The 25,344-nt window shown below is 38.2% G+C and overlaps 1 protein-coding gene and 1 long non-coding RNA gene across 23 annotated transcripts in view; one reads left to right on the plus strand and one right to left on the minus strand.

The window, feature by feature from the left end:
- Positions 1-341: 341 nt before the first annotated feature.
- Positions 342-25,344, plus strand: part of LOC108620745 (dystrophin) — a 165,597-nt gene continuing 140,594 nt past the window's right edge. For 5 of the 20 annotated variants that reach the window (XM_089472647.1, XM_089472657.1, XM_089472547.1 and 2 more), the window contains exons 1-3: positions 344-803; positions 21,581-21,735; positions 22,057-25,290. In XM_089472647.1, the coding sequence (XP_089328773.1) occupies positions 686-803; positions 21,581-21,735; positions 22,057-25,290 (3,507 nt within the window). In that variant the 5' untranslated portion in view covers positions 344-685. Of the gene's footprint in view, positions 804-1,997; positions 2,243-2,263; positions 2,426-3,421; positions 3,714-21,346; positions 21,504-21,580; positions 21,736-22,056; positions 25,291-25,344 lie in introns of those variants that run through there. The other 15 variants (XM_089472689.1, XM_089472542.1, XM_089472552.1 and 12 more) reach the window with 12 other exon arrangements.
- Positions 15,592-21,285, minus strand: LOC149270546 (uncharacterized). 3 transcript variants are annotated; one of them, XR_016270792.1, is made up of 3 exons: positions 20,925-21,285; positions 19,834-20,342; positions 15,592-16,983 (listed from the first exon to the last, which is right to left on the minus strand). It is a non-coding gene; the product is annotated as an uncharacterized LOC149270546 (long non-coding RNA). The 3 variants fall into 3 exon arrangements; XR_016270795.1 differs by having other exon boundaries at positions 15,592-16,606; positions 16,689-20,342; XR_016270793.1 differs by having other exon boundaries at positions 15,592-16,609; positions 16,689-20,342.

Genomic DNA, 25,344 nt, shown 5'->3' on the forward strand with positions numbered 1-25,344 from the left:
GTTTGGATTCCTACACACACACACACACACACACACACACACACTCAGACAATCTCTTGCACCTTTACTTTCGCCCAAAGCAAGTGGAAAGAGAATGAGAGTTGTTGAAACACACATTTTGATAGCATCTCAGTTAATAGAACAGCTGAGAGCTAGTCGAGTCGAGTCGAGCGATCTCTTCGCAAATAGAGCATTTCGTATCTCTGTTACTTTTCGTTTTATAAGTATTCTAATCAGTTGGGAGACGTTTGCATTGGGTGTCTCATTTCTCATTTGTGCTTTTGATAGCCTTGGTAGTTTTTGTATTTGCTCGCTGCTGATTAGAGGCTCTCAAATGTTTCTGCCTTAGTCGTATTTCACATTCTAACGCACTCGGTCAGCGATTAAGCGGCGTCTATCGCAGGTGTTCTGGTGTCTGCTACGATCATGCAGCTCGCGTAGACGGTAATCTATCATCTTAATGATTGATTGGAAGGCCAATGACTCTATAAGGAATATCGGATTATAGCTATAGTGGAGTGAGAAAGCAAGACGTCTTATATATATTGTAAGTGCTGCAGATTCAATTAATTTGGCTGCCTAAAAGTATGTGACAGTGTTGAGTAACGCCAGAAGAGCAAATAAAAAGTATATCGAGTATTATGAACTGTTCTATAAATTAAATTCTGAAAAGTAATAATACAAAATGCACGATCCCAGCGATTATGATTCAGTCTGTAGTGACGAGGATTTCATGAATGTTATACAGGGCGCTGAAACGCCCCCATTAATGAACTATGATGAATTTATGGTAAAAACCATGGGTATGTATTTTAACTTTAAGTGCACAATCAGTTTATACTAACGTATAACATATATGGGTAGATAGATATATATGTATATATATATATATATATATATATATATATATATATATATATATATATATATATATATATATATATATATATATATATATATATATATATATATATATATATATATATATATATGCAGGTATACGTCAGTCCACATTAGAACTGTCAACAGCTGTAGCTCTCTCTTATCTGTCTGTTTGTCATGGCTTTAAATTTTGATAAAATACCGTCGTGTACAAACTTTTGCATATGATGATGTGAAAAGTCTGCCCATAATAAAAGGCTAGATAAATTCTACTCAAACTACCAGATAATGTTAGAACTTTATATGTAATACTTAACTGAAGACAATTAGAATCGATAAATTAGCTCACATATTATATGTAGGCTTTTTATTATATCTCTTATACAAACACAAGTGAAAAGTACAAATTGTAAATATTTACTGAGATACAAGCTATTTTTCAATTTCAGTCTCCGATGCCTATCAATTAATTCCAATTCGATTTAAATTGATTGCCTTCTCTGCGAGAGCCAGATCCATTTCCATTTCAATGCACCAAAATGAAATTGGAACTTTTGAGCTGCTGTGCTCTCAGCGCGCCTCCCAATGCAATCTGCTCTCAGAGCGCATGCTGTTAGTTAACAGCTGGGCCAGCAGCTTCAATGCCAAAGCCAATATGCTCTTAGGTTTCATTTTAACGTCAATTATATCATATTATGGAAATATATTACTTAAATTGCAGGCTTATATTACATTTACTCCATATAACCATATTTGTTTACTTATTCAATACGCAGAACATAAATAAACACATTGTGTTGGTAGGTCAAATAATAGCCGTGAGTAATGGTAGTGAATAAATGGAAGCACCACCGTTAACAGTACCTTCTTCTGTAACTTGCCCGCTCTTTCGTCGCTTAACAGTGCTGGCAGTTAACTTAGCTATTTTTATCCATCCCGCTAGTGGTGTATACTTCGATATATAATAAACATTTTATATAGTTAAACAAGTATGAAATGAAAAACGAAATGCTGTTACATTACAAGAGAATTATCAACAACAATAAACGTTGCTCATTTTGTGACATAGTAGCTGAAATGTCGTTGCTCACAAATTTAGCCGAAGTTTTTAGCTGGCGTTTCGTTGCCTCTCGAAAATAGACGGCACTGCCGCTTGCTCTAAAGATCGGTTTGCTCCAATCAGACAGTCACGACAGCGCAGTCGCGCGAGAAACTTCGCTTTAAGTGCGCGGAAGGTTTTTTATGGTAGAGGTAAAACGAAACAGAAACAGAAACAACCAAGAGGCAAAGTAAAAAGCAAAAAAAAAAGCAAAAAAATGGTAGCCATAAAAACGCGTCGTACAAAGCACCGCCTCACACTGTAATATTTGCCATTAAAGTGGCTTTAAATGTTTAATTAAAAGTGTGTAATCCAAATGTGCGCTAAGCACAATGAGAATTCGCTCGTTTCGTTGGCTCAAAGGCTGTGCGAAAATTCAATTAAACGCGGACTCCGATGATGGCGTCAACGGCGCAGCAAGTTCAAGTGCAGAGTGATTGTGTTGTCGGTGCCAAGCAACAAGTTGCTTATAGAAATAACATAATAATCATAATCCTATTGTTTAATTAAAGTGAAATATACATAAAATATAAATATTTGTCGTACCTGCTTGACCGTTTGTGTGTTTATTTCTAGCGAAAAAACAAAATTGTCTGTGGCATTTTCTGCCTTTAACTCTTTTTCTTGTTCCCACACATACATACACACTTAAACACAAATACTTACACGCACGCATTCATATACATATAACATCACGCTGCCGCACACAGGCGCACAAATTGTAGTTGTTTCACTGCCTGATTCTTTGACTCACAAATTACCCGAGACGGCAACAGCGACGTCAGCAGAGTTAGCGGCAGCGAAATTGTTGTCTGTTCCACCATGCCATTGTTTCATATCTGGATTTCGCTTTCCATGCGCGTGCTTGAGTATTGAAATGTGCTCACAACGTGTTCCATTTTGCCAGCCGTTCCAACTCAGCGTCAACCCGGTGTTTGTTTTCTGATCAAGCAGCAGAACGGAAGAGCGCAAGAGAAACAACCACCTGTGCTGCTTCTCGCTCTCTCTCTCTCTCTCTCTCTCTCATGTGCTGCGATAAGGAATACACACATTGATAAAATGAGAAAAAAACGGGCTGCACTATCAAAATAAGTAAACAACAAACTAAAAGGCGTGTTAAATTAACCAAGCCACAACAAATGGCATGCAAACAAACAAGAAACTCATTAAGGCAATAGCTCTCTGCTGTTTAACGGTAGTTTCTTCTTCTCTCCCACTCGCTCGGTCGCCCCCTCGCTTCGCATTTGTATTTGTTTAAGTGTTTGTGTTTTTATGCTGTGCTTGACTTTTTTGTCATTTTTTATTTTTTACTACTCTCTGTGTTTATTTTGCTTTCGCAAACATCAATTTCAAGGCAGGTACGCTGCAGGTGTCAGTTCTTATATTTTGTTTCCCACCAAATTTTGCACCTCATATTTGTATAAAATGTTATTTATCCAGAAACCCACGAGCGCGCCTTTATTTTCAATAATTTCCGCGAAATATTACGAAATACTAGAATAAAGAGAGAAGCAAAAAACAAGTGAGAAAGTGAAAATAATGTCATTGAAATAATCATAAATAGAGTCTTACGACAAAGAGAAGTGGAATAAAGGCTATGTGATTCAGCAATTTAATACAATCAAATATTTGGAAATAATCGAATTACGTGTTTTCAACCCAACGAAACTCGGGATCTAACCCAATTTTTATTAAGAGCGACTTACGAAAATGGAACCAGCAATTTTAATTGGTAAGCAATGGTATTGCCATTCACTTTAAAAAGGCGAATATATCACTTCATATTATTATGAAAGCGAACATAGAATATTTTTAATAATATTATAAATTAAATATTAAATCCTTAGAATTTTATTTATCAATCTCTTGATATTTTTAAATAAAGAAAAATACAAAATTTAGAAATAAACAAATAATTGGATGTAAAAGTTGAAAAGATATATTTTTATATGAAATATGTAATAGTCAACTAAAAAATACACGGGGCTATATTTCACTATATCATAGGAAACAAATTAAAATAGAAATATTTATTATTATATAATAAAATATAATATATATTATCTTTAAAAATATTGAAAAGCAATAAATTTAGCTCTTTCTAAGATCATGTTCGAGTTGAGATCGGCTACGTTAGATCACAGAATGTATATCATGGACCGCACAAAAAGTTTTCTTTATGCATTAATATCACTAAAGCCCGTTCATTATTGATGAGCTGCAGAGTTTATGGTGTCGATATAATCAATATTGATGATCGCATTGCCAGAGAATTTGAATTAATGATACAGAAGCTGAAATCATAATGGTTAGCAAATTACGGCCTGCACTTAGGAAGTTCCACTGCAAATGGAAAACCATTAAAAAAAATAAAAAACTTGAACTAACAAATTGCAAAGTTGTAATCTTGAGTTATACAGACAGCTGCATATGTGTGTATATGTATATGTGTATATCCATATATTTTATGGGGCGCAAGCGTTTTTCACTCACATGTGCTCCACATTCAATTGAAGACAGACGTACGGACGGAGAGACTGAGAGACGGACAGTCAGTCATAGACACATGTGGCCAAATGCAAATGCGCATTCGCATTCCGCAGCAGTCAAAGCCAGCAGCAGCAGCAGCAGCAGCAGCTGGTTGTGGCAGACAAACCAGAGACAGACATGGACAGGGACACGGAGACAGAAGGCCCAAAGTTAAGCCCACACACACACATACACATACACATACACATAAATTGTGGCAAATGGCAAATACAAATTGCTGCGGCTCGATACCAAATCGAGTCTCAATTACCGATAGACCCAAACACTCTGCCCACAAGCCTCACAGCGGTTGGAGCTCATTAGTGCGCGGGTTACGCAACGGGCAGAGGGACGCACACGAACACACATGCACACATATGTACATGTATATATATTTGAATATTATTGTTGTCGTCGTGCTTATAGAGCGAAACCGCCAGCGCCGGCAATTGGACCACGCCCTCTAGTTGTCTGATCATTAAATGCTCAGTGAAACGAGCTATGCGAGAAATGCAGATGCCCACTCTCTGCTCGTGTATGTGTGCGTGTGTGTGTGTGTGCTTGTGCTTGTGAATGGGGTGTGTGCCCGTGGCGGGCGTGTGCAACATGTGGTCGCAATTGCCAGTTCGATGTGAGCTGACAATTGTCAGGGCTGGTGCAAAGAAATTGTTTCATTTCTGAAGAAATTAAACTCAAATGGGGGCACGAGCTTTGAGCTTTTTGCGTAGTCTGCTGCTTCTTCTTCTTCTACTTCTTCATCATGTTCCTTGTCAATGGGGTTAATTTAATCGGGGTCTGAGTGCTTGTTAGGCCCAGTCCCAGAGATAAACTAAATGATGCTTAAACTGCGGTCACGCAATTGGCGCCAAACTGATGATTCAAATTAACTTGTATTTACTACAAACATGCATATGTGTACATGTGTGTGTGTGTGTATGTTATGTACATATATACATATATGTTTTATATATGCATATACATATATATTTATAGAGTTGCTTCCTTTTGACTCTCCCTCTTTCTCTTTAATTTGTATAGTCAAATATTTTTGAAGCGCTGAACGTAAATATTTGATTACTATTGATATATATATATATACTTCAACATTGCAGTCGAGTTTATGCGGCTGCAGAATACTCGTTCAGGATTTAGAAAAGTTGCTATTTTTATCAAGCCCCATTTGGCGTACCATATTACGATTATAGACTTAGCCTTAGAGCAATTTAATATTATTACTCTCAAGTTGTATATGGATTATATAGATTGTAGGGTAACTCCTGATTTGCTATGCCTTCATACTGCTTTGGTCAATACACTCTTTTTCATTTCATAAACGTGTATACACTTCAAGAACAGAATTTTAATATCAATTTTCAAATGAATACAAAAAAGAGCAATTTCTTTAATGACATTTCGTAAATTGCAAAATTGTAAAATTGCATTCAATTGAAGGAAATATAAACTCAAAGTGAATATTGAAGAGGTGCTTTATTAATTTTTGTCTGAAAATGTATCAGATTTAATTTGTATTCCATATGGGAAAAGCAATAAGTAGAGGCTTTTCTGGGATAAGCGCACGTATCCCTACCGCTCTCGTGAAAGCCAATATTTTAATATTCATTTGGCTCAGTCTAAAGTGCGCTCTTATCGTTAACCAACTTGTTTTACTAATTGTGTTCGAACGTGACTACTTATTGCCCTGCGAAACTACATATGTATGTTTGTATAGGTGTATATGTGCGTGTATGTGTACGCGTATATAAACAAATACACAGCTGTGTGTATTGTATAAGCACTTGTAAGTTTGTTGTACGAGCGCTGCTCGTAGCTGAAAGTAAACATTGCACCGGCTGTCAACAGGCATTAGTAATGATAATAGTTAATAATAGTTAATGTTAGCTACAGGCGAATGTTCTCTCGCCCAGCGAGGCGGGAGACGAGCCATGTCTAATTAGAAAGTTTGACTGGCCAATAAGGCAAATTGATTGGCCATATGGAGTGGCCAAGATATCAAGGTAAAAGCAAAAGCTCTGCTCACATCTCAAAGTGAGTGAAATGTTTGCAATACTCACTTGACCATAAAAGTTAGGATCCATTGACTTGGACTCGCAGTTTTGCCTTTTAACGCCAAGAGAGGCACGAGAAACCGCATTGAAGCGTCACAAATCATGGCGCTCGGATCGTATCGCTTTATACGTATATACATATATATATGTATATGTATGTGCAACAAAAGAAAAGATCACAGTTTAAAGTTCCCTTTCTCTTTTACGATCCCATATATATATATATGTATATATATTTACTTCATTGCATTTGCCTCGATGCACGCAACATCAATCAATGTGACTGATAAGACGGTTTGAGTTATGAATTGAATTAATATTGAGGGTAGTGCCACAACGCAACTTGCTGCCCATACAAATTGATTGGCTACACATTGAGAGAATGATTGGGCCTGAGATGGCGATCTACAGCTGCGCTACGCTGCGCTGGGCTGGGGCTGCGCATGTGAAACCCGAAGATCGCATTCGCTTTGAAGTTGATAATAGATAAATTGATAGATCAATTACTAGTCGAGTTTGCGGCTTTTTAGGTATTTGCTCAATTCATTCAATTTACCATATATAAGTGCAAAAGTCTATTGAGTCAAAGCTGATCGCCGTAGATTTTATTGAGATCATCTTTCACCTGACGCTAACGTTCGCATATTATGTCACCTGTCTTCTATTTTCACAACAACATTACAAATATAGTATATGGTTATCTGTTTTAATTTATAAGAGAGCAAACCATTTTGCAGTTCATTTTATTGGGGTCTATCAGCTTTTATATACAAATATTTGAGTTAATGACGACCTTGACTAAATTGCCAACAATAATTTGTATTCATTTTAATTGCAAACATTCATTCATTTTCATTTATTTTTTGGCTTTTTAATTATAGCTATATGCAAAATATTAATAAAAATAAAAATATTGATTTAGCTATATGTAAAATATTATGTTAAATTTGACAAATTATAGGGTAATTCCTATTCAATGAATTCACAAAATTCACTATTTTCTTTTTCTTACCATATTCTTTATATAACTATATATGCTATAAAAACTAGATACCATGACCACTATATTTTTCAGTTCTTAGAAGTGTTTTTGTTTTTATTTTTCGCATAGTTCAAAATAAAATATTTTGATGTGCTCAAATATATAAAGCCTAACTCAATTGTAAACTATTTAACGAAACTATTATACTAATATATTATTCATTATTAAAGTAGCATTAATTAGTGAAGTTGTTATGAATTTTCATAATTCCGTAATTGTTTAAACTTAGCGACTGACATAGATCATAGATCGTTTGTTTTGGCAAGGCTTTGCATAAAACATAAAACTTAATAAATTTTAATAATATTCTTAATTCCATTCACATGCAATTCACATTATGAAGCAGCTCTTCTCTTAAAATTTCCAATTGCAATCATTTAATTGCCTATAATTTTATGAGACAGAGAAAGCGATTGAGCGAGCATCATCTATATAATATCATTTATCTTAAATTCATATAAATGTTCGTAAAACTTCAATTAATTTGTCCAACAACTCGCCATCAGCGCATAAATTAATAACACTGGAAATCATTCTCACGCTTCAGTAGGAAATGTTACGGCTATGCCCGCTTTAAAAGTCCTATCAATTAAATTGCGACAATGGGAATACTAAAAAAAAAAAAAAAAAAAAAAAAAAAAAAAAATGACATGAAAATTTTTTAAAATATCATAACATATATAATATATGTATATAGGGATCTATATACATTTATAAATATCTATCTGTGTGTATTTCTTCGTAAATTGCTCACTTGACTAGTCAGACATGGACTTGGTGGCACTTAACAATCAATTGACTTAAGTGGACTTTAAAAAGCCCACAGAGAATCGATGCATTGCCAAGTGAATGTCCAATATTACGAACTGTGAAAACAAGAGCTCGAAAGAAATTCTGAAGCTAATCGTTGGCCTTAAAGAGGTGCTAATATCTGCTGTTTAACATAGCTGTTAAATGGCTGTAGACAAAATTTGTGTACAATATATTACATAAAACTGTTATCTTTCTATGATATATATGAGACTCAATTTCAATAAAAATTCTGCTAACTTAAATCTTCGGCTGCACACAGAAAATATCTAATTAAAAAAATAAAAAATAAATAAATAAATAAAAAAAAATATATATATATATATATCGAAGTGTATGTAAATTAAATAAGCTTTAACATATTACATAAATATTTATAAAAATAAATTCCTATTGATTCATGTCTTTTTACCACGTAATCAAGAATTTAATTAAAAAAAAAAAAAAATTTAGTTATGTTAATTTCGTTTAGTTTTTTAAAGTGAAATACCTAGCTTGGCATTTGAATACCTACTTCTCTAGCAGCTTTTCCATTAGCTAAATTCTAAAATGTAGCTCAACTCTCTTTCAAATGATTCAGCTGGCAATTGTTGTAAATACTAAAATTACTGAAGCGTCATTGAATACTTCCTGGGGGCAGCCGACAATGCCGACAATCTCCTGGCCAATGCGAGCATTTCCATGCGTCTGTATTTAGGAGGAACAGGCTATTCGCATTTAAGTCCCGCAACTTTTGGCCGAGAGTATGTGGCTGGCTATACATAAGTGCTGCGGTCGGGCGAGAGAACCTGTTTGTGCTCAAGTGCCGAATCGTTAAGTCTTCTTCTTTCTCTTGAGTGTGTACTGTCTCTGGAGTCGGGCCATCATTATCGTTGTTTGCATTAGTCAATGTTACCAGTAGTTGTTGTTGTTGTTGCTGCTGTTGTTGGCGACAACATTGCGACTGTCAGCAGAGCCGCAGAGTCGTGTTTAATGTATGAATGAATGTATTTCACGATAAGTAAATTCAATTATCCGCAACATTAATGAATGCGTAAAATTTAAGCAGCAATCGCGGCGTTTTGTCAGTTCAACACAAAAAACCTGTCGCCTAAGTGAATTCGTAATGAAATTTCTTAAGAAAGCCAGACCACGCAGTCACAGACCACAATCAACCCAACCGCGGCGAAACTTAATAAGGCGTTAAGTATTCCGAGTGGGCCAGCGTCTAGGCTAGGCCCAGCACAGTTTTCATGCAATGCCATCGTCACGAATTATCTAATTGCAAAGTGTCAAGCGTAAAGTGCTTTGCAAAACTGTTTATAATGCTGCGGATAATATTGCCCAATCTAAATGCATTTGAAATTAATGCTACTGGAGGCAGATTAAAGCAGTCAGTACTGGCTTACTTGCAGGGGAATATTTACCTGTAGTAGTTTGGTAGTCTACATCGACTATAAATACAGTTGGATATGACGAATTGATTAAATTAGAAATTATTCATAAAACTGAAAAGAATTTTATTGTAGTAATGCAACTTAAAACATATTAGATACAATGAATGTAAAAGAATAGTTATTAATATATTATAATTAATACAAAAGATTTGTTAATACATAATAGTGAATTAAAATTAAATATTCAACAATTCATTTGCTTCACATTCTATTATAATTGCTTGATCCTTTTCGACAGCAAATTAATATTAATTTATATGTTTAAATTAAATAGAAGTACACTTAAAGCTAATTTAAGGTTATAAAAAAACAAAACAAAAACCAAAAAAAAAAAAAAAATAAAAAATAATAATAATAATAATAATTACAATAGTAGTTAAGGAAACTAATTAAAAAATAAAAATCAAACCATTCAAAATTATTAATCAAACTAAAAAAATTAATAAAAGTTATTTAAGCTATAATTAATAAAATCTAAATAAAATCTTAAGCACAGCTTAAAAGCTTGTCTTAAAATGGATTGCTATTATTTTAAATATTAATATTATGTTATATTAGTGTATCAAATATTCACTATAAAATGGCCTCAAGATTTGAAATAATATTTTCAAAAGCTGATTTTAGTTTATATCAATTTATTGTTGTTTCTCTTTTTAAATTTAATTGTAAGCGAATCTATAACTAATAAAAATTCTGAGAAATCTTTAGGTACTCACTGCAATTGTTGCTATTATTATCGTAACCGTTATGCAGTACAAACTTAATAATAACAATAATGTCACACCCTGCCAAGTAACGGTGCATGCTAATTTCAAGTGCTTCCCATCCGGTAAAATATGCAAATTTGCCAGCCTCGACTATCGGAAGCGCTGCCCAAAGTGTTGACCAAGCTGAGTGGAGCGGCGGCTTTTCAAAAAAAAAAAAAAAAAAAAAAAAAAAAACAAAAAAAAACATATTTGTAAAGCAACAAAAATGAATTAAAACTTCCGCTGGCACACGCTGAACTGAGCCCGGCCAAACGGCACTAGACCAATGCAGCCAACGCGTCGGAGAAGGCGGCCAAAAGCCAATTGAGGGCGGCGCAGCAGCGGAGGTGGCCAATTGTGGGGGCTTTGACTTTTTGTGGCTGACTCGTTGGGCTGGCTGGCTGGCTGGCTGGCTGGCTGGCTGGCTGGCTGTTTCGCTATAGACATAAACATGACTTGGGTCTTGCTGTCCCCCACGTTGATAAGCCTTGTGGCAGACATTCAAGAAACACTCTCGTAGTGTTGGACATGCTGGTTGCCGGCCCAACTGGTTTTCCCATGATCTTCTGACATTTTTCGGCTGTTGTGGCACACATTGAAATGCAGTTCGTATACTAATTTATGCGGGCCAGAGTGGCCCCAAATGTTTGTTTGAATGATGCATTTAATTTGTTGTAGCTTGTTCACAGACGACATAAAAAAAAAACAAAAATGTGTTGCTTAATATGGGAACCTGAGCTATCTTGGGCCATTAACAGGCAATACACGCAGTTCGATGGGGCGCCAGTTAGAAGTACAGAGGAATTTTCAATCAGGTGCATAATTTGCTTGGAAATATATTCTGGGTTTCTTTCAACTTTGACATGCAACAGCTATTTACAATAATATTTTATATACACTTAGAAGTATTTCAAATGAAATGCTACTGCTCTGTACTCCTTTTATCATTTTCATATATGCCACGCTTTGATAAGTCAAAAACTATTTACCAATATTGTTCAAGGTTGCATTGTATCAAATTTAATTAAGGAACTACATAAAAACAAAAGTCCAACTGCTACACTGGGACTTGATATGCTACCTGCTATGCTCGAAGCACGCAAAACTAATAAACACTTGGGCTTTACGCTTTAGTTCCATTTTTTAACTGACCCACATGGGAAATACTTACGTATGTCTGCCTGTTTATATACAAATGCATTACACACAAACAGTTCTTATTTGAATTCACAACGTTAGGGCCCTCACACTGCTCCAATTGAATAAAACATGGATGTGTGTGTGTGTGTTTTTTGCCATCTCCTTCAATCGTATTTTGCGATGTTTTTTATTGAGAAGCAACAAAAAAGAGTATGAAAATAAATAAAAAACAATTGTTAGCATCAAACTTTATATACATACAAACAACATAACCAAATATATATGCAAATGCTGCACAGCAGAGAGAAAATACACTAAGACATATGCATATTTATTGTATGTATGCGCGATTATATGAAAAATTGTTTCAATGTCGAATTGATTTCATATATCGAATATGACAGGCGTCGTATGCAGCAATATATCTAGGGCAAATGATAAATTTCTTATATACAAATGTCAATTTGTATGTATGTATGTGTGTATAAGTAAGTGAAACAAAGCTAAAAGAAAGTCTAGAATAACTTTTAATTAAGAGTTGAGTTTGCTTAGAAAGAGTTGGCCATAACGGCAGAAATTTGATATATTATATTATTATAATATATTTAATTCTATTTTATTTTTTTTAAGTTCACAACTTTAATTATATTATTTAAATATCCGCTTAAGTGCAACTGTAAACTTCGATAATGCGACACAGTGTCACGTACCAAGCAACTTATAAGTGTCGATAATCAAACTTTACACAGGCAATAAGACTGATAAAAAGTAAAAACCGTTAATAAATACAGTTACCGCGGTACATGCAATATATGCATATACTTTTACCTACATACATGGGAATATATAGTAAGTATCACAAGCCGCTTTACACAATGTGGGCGTTATGAATGAAATGGAAAATGCTGATTATGCTGGATGGTATTGGTGGTGCGGTGGTGCATACCCCAAATGGGCTGTAAAATACAGCAACGAAAGGCAATTAAAATTGAAGCTGCCTGGGGTCATATTCACACAAACACTTACACACACACACACACACACACACGTCCATATAACATGCCAGGCTTTACGGAATTGTCATTATAAACTCATGCCGCACAAAGTCGCTGATGCGTTCAGGGGCCTTGCCGTAAGAGCTATGAAAACATGGCTGATGCAAAATTTACGTACTTTCATAAATACACAGAAACGTGTAATAAAAAAAAAAAGAAGCTCGTTACGACTGACTGACTGACTGACTAATTTATATTAAACTCTTAAAGCTTTTTTAACTAGAAAGCTAGCATTTGCACATTTTTATACCCTGAACCCATTGAAAATGGGAAATCAGGGTATAATGGTTTTGTGAAAAAGTATGTAACGGGCAGAAGGAGGCGTGGCAGACCCCACAAAGTATATATATTCTTGATCAGCGTGACGAGCTGAGTCGATATAGCCCTGTCCGTCTGTCCGTCCGTCCGTCCGTCCGTCCGTCCGTCCGTCCGTCCGTCCGTCCGTCCGTCCGTCCGTCCGTCCGTCCGTCCGTCCGTATGAGTGCGTCGATCTCAGAAGTTACAAGAGCTAGAGAGCTGAAATTTGGCATGCATACTCGTGAGTACCATACGCAGTACGAGTTTGCTTTATTTTTTCGATAAATCGTCCGATAACTTTTTTATCGAGAATAATCGAAAAATTGATTTTGTTTTTTTGGCCTAATTTGAACATTTTTAGACCTGGAGTCTTCAAATTTGCGTTGTATATAAAGTAAATCGGTACAAAGATTTTGTAATTTACAGATTTTGGATACCACGCCCCCTTCACCCCCAATTTGTAAAAGACGCATTTCAAGTACTAGAGACTTGGGCTTTGGAATGTACACACATATTCACCATATGATTACGCCCTAAAAGTTTCATTAAGATTGTGTGTCTACAAAAGAAATTATTCAACAAATAAATTCTCATAATATTGCCCAAACTGCAGCGCAGCCCAAGCGCAGTCGCTGCTTACTGCGCAGTTAGCAGAGCGCAGGCTTATGCGTGCGTGTGGAAGCATGTGTATGTATGTGTGCATAAAAGAAGTGCAGAATGATTAGAATATCAGCTTGGAGGGTTCAGGGTATCTCCTAGTCGAGCAGTCTCGACTGGAGCCTTCTTACTTGTTATATTTATTTTGACTAAGATTTATACTGAACATGGAGCATGGTATGGTGAGAGTTCTCTTTCTTATTGAAACAGAATATGTTAAAGCAAGTCATATTTTGAAGCTCTTGATATATTTCCTATGGAAATTGCAGGTGCATTTTCTTTTACAGGCAAATATTTCAAAAAAAAAAAAAAAAAAAAAGAAATGCAATGAAAATGCTGATAAAAACTGTATGAAAAGACTCTCCATAGGAATGACTGGCAATTTATATGATAGTAAATAGTCCGATAGTAACCTTTAGTTGCAAGAATAAGAACAAGAATATATATATGTATATATCACAGAAGTATTCTTCATGTGTACAAAAATGTTGTTAGATTAGGTATGAACAATAGTATGAATATATGTATTTTTTTTTTTTTTTTTTGTAATTTTAAAAGCATTGAATTGAAGTCTTTACTGCCCGAAATTCTTTTTGCAATAGTTGTATTACAGTTATCACACATATGTATATATTTCGCAATATTCTCATGAGTTGAACACTGCCTAAGAAAAAGTAACCAAATATTTAGTTTACGTATTCCCTCTGCTTGTTGTCTCTGCATTGTTGAATAAAAACATCGATACAATTTCATGTTCAATTGATACATAAATCAGTAAGCACAAATTATTGTTTTCATTTTTGCATACAAATAATTGAAGTTGATTTGAGTTCAATTGAATAGTGAGGGATTGACAGACTGATGTCATTGCCATCAATACATTTGCGATTATTTCGATTTGCGGCTTTGTCACACTCCATTGTGTTCGAGCCAAGCACACACAAACACACACACACACACAGCTCGGTTCACACCCAGAACGCCCACATGGCATCTGCTGACAATAATTGTTTTTCTGCTTGTAAGTTTTTTTTTTTTTTTTTTATTGCTTTCAATTAAAAACCCATAAATCGGCATTTTTTAGTCGTATCAGTCCAATAGTCAAGAGCTTATGAAAATAATAATTTTCGGTCGTGAATAAAAGTTGAACCGTAAATCAATAAAATTTCATTTACTTAAATGCTAGTATTGAGAATGTCAAATTGTTTATAATAAATATAATATATTGTTTATAATAAATATTATATATAGAACTAAATATTTTTCTTGATATCCATTTCATATTCATCACATTGTTTATCAATTTATTGTCTATGTTTCTTAGGAACTTTTTGGAAGTGATAAAAGTGATAGTCACATGAAATGTGATTAGATTTGGGACAGGTTATTCACAAGTCGGGCAGTATCAAAAAATAAAATGTGTACTTCAATAAATATTATAGTGCTAAAAAACTAATGAATTCTATAAATAAATAATTAAATTGTTTTTTATAGCATTTTTGATAATGGTTATATCTTTTTTATTTTTAAATACATTCCTTGCCATAATACTTTATTTTATTATAAGATTTATATATATAGGCCCTTAAGCATTCGATTATTACTTGGTATGCAACAAAATTTGTAATTTGTGTAAACAAACTTTGAAACAATATTCCGCCACATTTTGTTTATTGTTGGGAGCCCGCTTGTGGCATGTGCCGCTTGCCTCTGGGTCAACAACAACCAGACTCACGCAGAGAGAGACACAGCCATAACAAATATTTATACTTGCTACGCACATATGAGCATTTATACAAATGTTTATACGATGTGGTCGAGTGTATATGTGTGTCACGCACAGCGGCAAGAAAACTCGCAAAGGTGAAGGAACTCTGGAATGAAGCTCTCTTTTACTGATAAACGACGCCCATTCAGCACTATCAGGCATATAACTTGAACACACATATAAAGACTGGAAGCTACGCACGGGTTCGAGCCATTCGTTTCGGTTCGTTAATTATTCGGTAATAATGTCAACAAAGTTGAAATCGAAATTCTGAAAACTGAAACTGACATTACGGGTCTGAAGAAATGCCCGGAAAAATATAAAAAAAACATTAGCGGAAATAGTTTTTTTATGGTAAACATTTACCTTATTTAGCAATATATTTAATTAAGTATAAGTGATAATTTGTGAATTCTATAATGCAAAAGATTTAGTTTTTTATATGAAAGAGACGAGCAGAGTCTAGAAGCGAAAGGAATTTTTTGAACGTTCCATAGAACTGCTGTTACAGCCTGACTAAATATTCTGTAGAATTGAATTCAAGAATTTTTCTTTTAAAGTAAATTGAGTTTGATACCCAAAAACTTTTCATTTAATCAAATATTCATCATTGTGTAGAATCGAGTTTTAATGTACTCTCTAGAAAACTAAATTGAGTTTGTTACACAAAAAAAAAAATTCTATTTAATCATAATATCACACATATACCAAGTATTATTTAACTGAGTTTTAAACTACAATTAGTGAAACATTCATTTTGAGAACAATGCATTAAAGTACAAAAAAAAAAAAAAAAAAAAAAAAAAAAACAATTCAGTTAATGCTAACAAAAAAGTTTTGTTTTGCTTTTCCAACGGACAGCAAAATTTCCGCTTGAGGAGAGATGCGAACTCGCCCAAAAAGCCATGTTGTATTCATGGCACGAACTTTGGGCTCTATGTACTATTTTTAGCCTGTGATGTTAGAAAAAAAGGAAGAATGAGCTACGGGAATTGGCATACATAAGGGATGCTGTTTGGTTCCTCGTTGTGGTCCAGGCATTGAGGGCCATTTCAGGAATGAGCCATATTAACGTGCATCTGCTTCATATGACAATAATTGTAAAGTATTTCTATAGTTCGAACAATAAGATAACTTGGCATATAATTATTCTTTACTCACTGTCGCGCATTCTCATAGCAACTCGACACTCAAAGCGGTGTCAACATATCTCAGACTGCACATCATTATGATTGAAATCACATTTCTGCCTCTCCAGAATCTGAGATAATCATGAAACTGAATGTGTGTGGCCCGCTGCTAGGCATTCCAATCGACATCTCGGAGGCCACTGTTGATGCCATCATCAATTCGTTCGGTGTTTTGCTAACCAATCCCATGCTGGCACCGAAGGGGTCGGGAGTAATTGCGAATGCAGTAACAGTTCCTGGAACAATCAAGATGAAGCATACGATTCCTAGCGGAATATTTGTTTATGCTCACTATTGGAATCATGGCAATACTACTATAGGTTTTGAATATTTAATTTGAATACAAACATGAATTAAGTTAAGAGGGAATCATAATAATTAGCCTTTTCGTATCTATATAGTAATAAGTGATTTTTTAAATACTTGTTTTACTCCATATGAATACGAATTTGTTAAATTTTGCATTATTTTACAAGTTATTTCTAAATACAATTCTATTAAAATCTCTATCTTTTATGTGTTTCATTCATATTTTCCATATCCATTTATTTCTCTAAAATTAAATGTTAGGATTTTGTAATATAGTAGTAGTAAAAGTCATTAGAAATTTTGTGGAATTCCCTTAAATACCATTCCTTATGAGCGCCACTCAATTTGTTGAACAGCTTAATCAGTCTATTTTTATTTCAATAAACTATCTCTAAACTTTTCAACTAGCCCAAGGTTTAGCCAGTTGGCCAACTTTAACTAAAAGAGTTTTTGGCTAAAAAAAGGCAAACCAAAATAACGGCCAGCGGAGCTGAAAGCAATTTGCAAACAACTAGAAAAACCAACATGAGAGAAAAAAAAAAAATTTTTTTTTAACTGAGAGATAGAAATTCAAAAATATTTCCTAGTAAACAAAAAGTGCCACTGCAACAGCAAATTGCAGAGCCAACTGTAAATGCAACTGCAACTGCAATTGCAGGAAATTAGTATAATTGATGCTGCTGCTTTGCTTCGCTTTGTTTTGCTTTGGGCTCGATGAGGTTCTATAGTCTGCAAGTCATCAGTTTTCTTCCAGATGACTCGGCAGTTGTGCATGGCTTAGTAAATTGCATTTAATTAGCCTGACTGGTCCTTGGTGATGTCTCGAGCTCAATACATGCAAATAATGAAATTTAGTTTAATTAGCAAACGTCACGCAAAATGTGTCCCACACACAATTCGACAGAAGGTAAATTTACAAAGTGAAACCATTGCAGAGCAGTCATAGAAATAGTTTGGCTACACACTCAGCCCCGCAAATGGAGTGGAATGCGTAGACGGACCATAGCAGAGGCTCCTCCTGGCTGCCCACAGTTAATGGGTCAAATGCAACAATTTGCCCGGGCAAGCTCGTTGCCTTCAATGGCCTTTCGCATTGCAACGCAATTATCGATCAATAAACGTGTGTGATTTTAGAGTGTGTATCGATTAGTTGTGGGCGTGTTCGTCAGCTCCTCAGCAATATTTCAAGTCGGCAATTAGTTCGCCGAGCTGTTGGCATCATCATTTATATGGCCATTAAGCTGCGTATAATTCGAGTGACGTGCCATGACCTGACGTTGAGCTACGACTATTAATAGCCGAGACTTTTCCATCACCACTACGCTGCACGCTCCACATACCACAGCGGTATAATCCCTCCGACCTTGAGTGGTGAATGCAGCTGCAAAACCAGCTATGTGATGATTGCGATAGCGCGATTTCATTTTTAATGAGCTTACACACTTTTCGATACCAATTGCCAATGCAATCAAATATTAATCACAGAAATATAAATAAAATGAAATTAAAATAAAAGTGTGTATAAAGAAACAAGTAAGAAAATTCTAGTCGAGAGTGCTCGACTAGATACTACCCTGAACCCAACAAATAAAAATGCTCATTTAGTATGGCTGAAATTTCAATTTCGATGTATTTAAAAATATAAATAAAATACCAAACTCATTTAATAAAATATACAAATATTTTGAAACAATTAAAAAAAACTAACATCAGTTGCATCGACCGGGATTCGAACCGCGACTCCTCGATCGAGCGTCATGCAGCTAACACACTAGGCCACCTCACTCCTGCTAGTGGCGCTGGCAAAACTCAAATAGATTCACTGCTGCAGCGCCATCTACCAAAACTAAACGAAACTAGCTGCTGATGTGGTTCTAAGAATCTGCTAGAATAACCAAACTATTAAAAACGCACATAAAGTATAGTTAAAATTTCAATTTCGGTGTATTTAAAAATATAAATTAAATAGAAAACGCATTTATGAAAATATAAAAATATTTTGAAACAATTAAAAAAATCAGCATCAGTGTTGCATCGATCGGGATTCGAACCGCGACTTCTTGATCGAGCGTCATGCAGCTAACACACTAAGCCACCCCACTCCTGCTGGTGACGCTGGCAAAACTCAAATAGATTCACTGCTGCTGCGCCATCTACCAAAACTAAACGAAACTAACAGCTGATGTGATGTTTTTGTTGTAGCTGCTGCACGTGCGTTTGTTAATTGGCCAAATATTTGATTATTTTTTATTAATTTTTGACTGAACGGAATTTAATGAAACTTTCAGCATATGATCTACATATTATATTGAATATTTGAGAAATTTAAAAAAAGAAAAATCATTCACAATTAGCTATAGAGGCATCTGATTTGAACTTGAATGTTTTTACTCGATAAAAACATAACGGGATGATTTATCTAATTTTAAAAGCAAACTCGACGTCCGCGCTGTATATACGGTCATTTAAAAAAAAAATTCAAGTCTCTAGCTCTTATATCTTCGGAAATCGACGCGTTCAAACATACGGACAGACGGACAGACGGACAGACAGACAGACGGACAGGGCCAAATCGACTCAGCTCGTCGCCCTGATCCTTCTGCCTGTTACATACATTTCAACAAAACCATTATACCCTGATTTCCCATTTTCAATGGGTTCAGGGTATAAAAATATAAATAGAATCAGTAGAAGTCGCAGATTGAAGATTTTAGAGTGGAATTATAATATAATATACAAACATAATCCAAAGTTTTGACGGTACTTTGAGTTACTCTTGTCATGGGTAGAGCTAGTGTATCACTCACCCATTCGCTAGAGCTGACGCCCAAACCGTTTACTGTAGTTGAACTGCTTAGTAAGACAATCGTATCGCTGTTTGATGTTTTTCACTCTGCCCTTGTTAAGACAACAAATCCCATATTTTGTTTTGTGTAGGAGTTTCAGGGCAACATCTCCACATCAAGAGTCGACAGGGCGACAAGCCTCAGCCAGCAGGTCCAGCTCCATCAGTTGCAAAGCCAGCCTGTCGCACTCGATTGCCAGCGCGTTGCTTGACGTCAGAATGGCCAGGAATGGCCCGGCACATATGAAGCGAATTGAACTGGCACCGCGCAGCGCATAAGCCTGGTTCGCTGATGGTGTGAAATGACAGCACCATAATAGCCGTTTCACCCTGGACGTAGATTGATAGGTGCCTTGAAGTTCCAGTTCAGGTGTTGATTGCAAAAGCCTGCCAGACTGCATAACTTATGATGCAGTGTGAAGGAGATGCGCACGATGTGCAATGCCTGGACCAAGGGCCTTAAAAAGTAGACTGAAATTCTTCACATTTTATTAATTTAAATTTAATTCAAAGTGTGTCATATATGAAGATTTATAATTTTATATTAATGTATAATTATATTTTATTATTAAATTAATTATATTTGTTTATCAGATAAATATATAAATTATTTATATATATTTATCTGTATTTATAATAAATATATATAGAAAAATAATATAATAATAATATTTATCTGTATATATAATACAGATTAATATATAGAAATAATTTTATTGTACGTTTTGATTGTTTATAAATATTTAAGAAAGATTTGGCATTAAAAAAAAAAAAAAAGATTTTGCAGATTACCAATTTTAAGAACTGAATAAGATTCTAAATAGTCCGTATTTAAAAATTACTATGTCTGACAATACAGACAAATGTTTTCCATTTTTTTTTAAATTTGTTTCAATCTTTATATGTAACATATATGTATTACATATATATATATATATATATATATATATATATATATATATATATATATATAATTTCTCACAGTTTTTGAATAAAAGAAATTAAGGACGAAAAGGTTTTTAAAACTTTTAAATAAAAGGGATAAATACTCACCCGATAGTTATTGATAGCTGCTGCAATGTTTCTATGTTTCTCTCTATATATTTATGGGCAATAGTCTAAGCCATCTTGAGTGCCCATCGAGAGGTGAAGCCAAACTAAGCTGCCGTCAATCGGCGCTTTTAGCCCACTTGCACTCGTTTCGTGGGTGGAATGCACATGACCAAGTTGCGAATTTGTTTCTGGCCGAATGCAGTTTCACACAAAACTGACAAATGACGCAGAGGGTGGAGGAAGCGTTTGGTCCGGTTGAGTTGTGAGACGGCTTTACTAATTGATTTTGAGCCAGTTGGCACGTTTTTGGTGCCGTTCATTAGCGGAGCCAGCTCCAGTCAACGCCAGTCAAGAGCTGGGCTTGGCCTGACAATAAGTCTAGAAAAAACAGACTCGGCGGGCCAACAGCTTGAAACGTTTGCACCTTCAACGTGCGCAGCTTTGCAAAAAAAAAAAAAAAAAAAAAAAAAAAAAAAGAGAGAGAAAGACAGCAATAAAAAACCAACAATAATTTCTGAGGCTAGCCATGCGCCAAGATGGCCTACAATGTGCCATTAAAGTTGGCCAATGCGGCCAGAGGTCTGCCATGAGAGAGCTGCACCAATCTTTGCACACTCTTTAACTAATGTTTCGTTCTCCCTCCATTCCATTTGCAGATGAACGACAGCACATACAGAAGAAAACTTTTACGAAATGGATCAATTCACATCTAAGCAACACCCAGTGCACACCAGTTAATGACTTGTTCCTGGACCTGAGAGATGGCCATCGCCTGCTGGCCTTGCTCAGCACCCTGACACAAACTCAGCTGGTAAGTGCTAAAAAATACCCTGTGACTGGAGAAAGTTTTGCTGGGATACCTTTTTTTTTTGTGTGCCTTGAATATATTACAAATGGAACATCAAGCTGAAGGAGGCGGAGCCTATTCTGCCCGTTCGCATGTCTGAGCTGAAGAATGAAGAAACCATTAATAAGGAAGGATGAAGGATCAAACCTAGTTCACTGGATCTTCTAATCGTTCAATCCGATTATTAATTTATTTACTTTAAATTCGAGTCTCGACTTTGTTGTCTTTTCTACTATGATAGATTTCATTGATATATAAATAATGTTATGCTTGTGACTCTTGCAGAAACCCGAAAAGGGACGCATGCGCGTGCATCACATCAACAACCTGAACAAAGTGCTGCAGGTGATCCAGCAGCACGGGGTCAAGTTGGTGAACATCTCCAGCGACGACATCGTGGGTGGCAATCCGAAGCTGACGCTGGGCCTCATCTGGCTGATAGCGCTCGAGTTCAATGGCCAGCATCTAGTCAAGAGCCATTCAAGCAATGGCGTTGAGAAGTCCCTGCTGGCCTGGGCGCGGCAGTACACAGACCCGCACGGCTTGGCGCTGAATGATTTCGCCAGCTCTTGGGCAGATGGGCGCGCCTTTCTCATGATACTCGCTGCCCACCTGGATGAGCTGGACCTGGAGCGGGCGCTGGCGCAGCATGCACTGCAGCGACTGCATCTGGCCTTTGACCTGGCGCACCGGCACTTCAAGATCGAGAAGCTGCTGGATGCGGAAGATGTGCACACACACAAGCCGGACAACAAGTCCATACAGATGTACGTGATGTGCCTGTATCATGCCATGGAATCGATGCGAGCCATCGAGCGCGACCGAGTGCCCTGCACAAGCATCACAGACCTGGACGAGGTGCCGCTCGATAACGAGCGGGAGCTCTACGCCTCGGACAGTGCGACCAGCATGGAGCTGAAGTCGCCGGCCGAGGAGAGCTCGGTGCGGCCGCTGAGCACGGCGACCAATGTGAGCGTCGAGATCAGCAGCTATCAGGCGGCCTTGGAGGCGGTGCTGACGCTGCTGTTGGAGGATGAGCAGCTGCTCTCTCAAGATCTGCCCGAACCAGAGAACTTTCAGGCGGCCAAGCTGCAGTTTCACGAGAACGAGAGCTTCATGCTGAAGCTAACCGAACATCAGGAGTTTGTGGGCGAGGCGCTCGAGGAGGGCAGCAATCTGATCAATGAATCGCAGAAAAAGGATGGCTCCAGCCTCTCGCAGGTGGATCAGAATGAGGTGCGTCAACAGATGGTCCTGCTGAACGAGCGCTGGGAGACGCTGCGTCTGCGCGCCCTTGACATGCAAGCCAAGATTCTGATGCGGCTGGCAGAGTTCCAGAAACAAAAGCTGGAGCAGCTGCGTCAGTTCCTCACCAATGTCGAGGATCGCATCTCGCACATGAGCGACCTGGGGCCGACCTTGGCCGAGGCCGAGCAGCAGTTGGCGGAGGCACGCCAGCTGAAGGCGGATCTGTCCGAGCAGCAGGAGCTGGTGGATAGCATTAGCAGCATGGTGGTCATTGTGAACGATACCTCTGGCAATTTCAACGATCTGGAGGATCGCCTGAGTGCGCTGGGTGAGCGCTGGTCCCACGTGGTCAAGTGGATAGATTTGCGCACCGAGAAGCTGCAGCAATACAAATGCATCTCGCGCTGGCTGGATGCGCGCGAACAGGACCTCAAGCGCATGGAGAGCCGCGATGTCACCGACGTGGGCGGCATCACACAGCGCATCAACGAGCTGAACTACTGTGCCAAGGATCTGCTCGAGCTGCAGCGCTATCTGGTCGATCTGCGGCAAATGGTGGCCGCCACGCTGCAGGATGGCGATGACAAGGGCGAGCGCGTACTCATGCAGCTGGAGAGCTATGAGGATCGCCTGGATGCACTCAAGCAGATCCTGGAGGTGCAAACGCAGCGCATCGAGTCGAAGGGCTTCAACTTTGGACGTGAGCGGGCCAGCTTCGATGATAGTCGAGTGCTGCGGCCAGAGGGCTGGGTGGACTATCAAATGATTATACGATTCGGCGAGGACGAGGGCGAGGAGGAGGACGAAGATGAGCCCGAGCAGAAGCAGTCACAGCAGCAGCAGTCACAGCAGGAGTCACAGCAGGAGTCACAGCAGGTGTTGCAGGAGTGGCAGGATCCCGAGTTGCCCAGTAAGAAGTTCAAATTGCGCGACTTTTTAGAGATGCAAACTCAATATATGGAGCGTCGGGCCAGCCAAAAGAGCAAGACCAGACTGCTTTCCGAGCAGCGCTTCTTCAATAGCCTGATGGGCTTCAAGCTGGTGCTGGCCGACTCGCGGGACTGGTACAAGCAGCACGCGGGCTCGGCCAGCTGCCAGGAGCTGGAGCAGCGACTCAGCCACATGGACTCGCTGTCCACCGAGATAGCTGAGGCGCGCGAAGCCACCGAGGCACTGGACGACCAGCATCTCGAGTGGAAGCAGGACTTTGGCATCTTCTACGACAGCTGGCACGACATGAAGCAGGCGCTGCAGGCGCTCATAGAGCAGCGTGGCGGGGAGAGCATTGCCCGGCAGCTGCAGCAGCTGGAGGCTTTCGTTGGCAAGGTGGCCGCCCAGAAGGTGCGCGTTTCCAATCTGGAGGCCATGCAGCAACAGCAGCAGCTGCTCAATCAGCTGGTCGACGAACTGGAGTCACTGAAGTCGAGCTACGAGTCGGTGCCCGCCCATATGATCAGCGAGGAGCTGCAGGCCGCCTGGCAACGGCTGCCGGAGCAGCTGAACGAGCGGGTGATCAAGCAAACCACCGCCATAGAGAACTTCAACCACTTTGTGGCCGAGTACAATTCCATAATTGCCGTGCTGCGCAGCGCTCCACAGGTGCTGCAGGCGCAGGATCTGCGCAAGCTGGAGATCGATGTGATCAGTGCACGCAATTTCAGTGAGATTCTGATCAAGGAGGCGGAGCCGGAACAGCGCGAGTCTCTGCAAGCGCATATACGTACGCTAAATGCCCTGTACGATCAGGTGGAGCAACTGCATCAGGCACAGCGACAACAGCAGTCGGCACTGGAGTCCCAGAGCGATGCGATACAAGCGCGACTACAGCAGACGGAGCGCTGGCTCAACGAGCTGGAGGCGAACACGCCCAAGTCCGGCATTGCCGAGATACGCAATTCCAACGAGCTCTTTCAGAGCAAGTCCAAGTTCCAGACTCTCAAGGAGACGTGCGAGCGCGAGGCCACGCAGTTCCGGGAGCTGAATGAGCTGGGCGGCGAGCTGCTGCTGCAAATGGACGAGCTGCAGAACAAGGAGAAGGACTCCAAGTACGGCTCGCTGGCCAAGCAGTTCACCCACCTCAATGCTCGCTGGACGGAGGTGACGGAGCGGGTCTACACCAAGACTGCGCTGCTGGAGCACATCTCCACGCAGCTGGGAGAGTTCAAGAAGTTTATGGTCAGCGAGACGGGCTACCTGGATCGGCTGGAGAACAAGATACGCAACACGCCCGAGAATGCGGCGGATGCCGAGGAAATCATAGAAGAGTTAGATGTGAGTTGGTTTACCTAAAATATGATCAAGATGTTCATGGAATTCTCTTTTATA

Source organism: Drosophila arizonae, chromosome 2, assembly GCF_054131065.1.
Source record: "Drosophila arizonae isolate 15081-1271.41 chromosome 2, UAZ_ARI_1.0, whole genome shotgun sequence".
Lineage (NCBI taxonomy): Eukaryota > Metazoa > Arthropoda > Insecta > Diptera > Drosophilidae > Drosophila > Drosophila arizonae.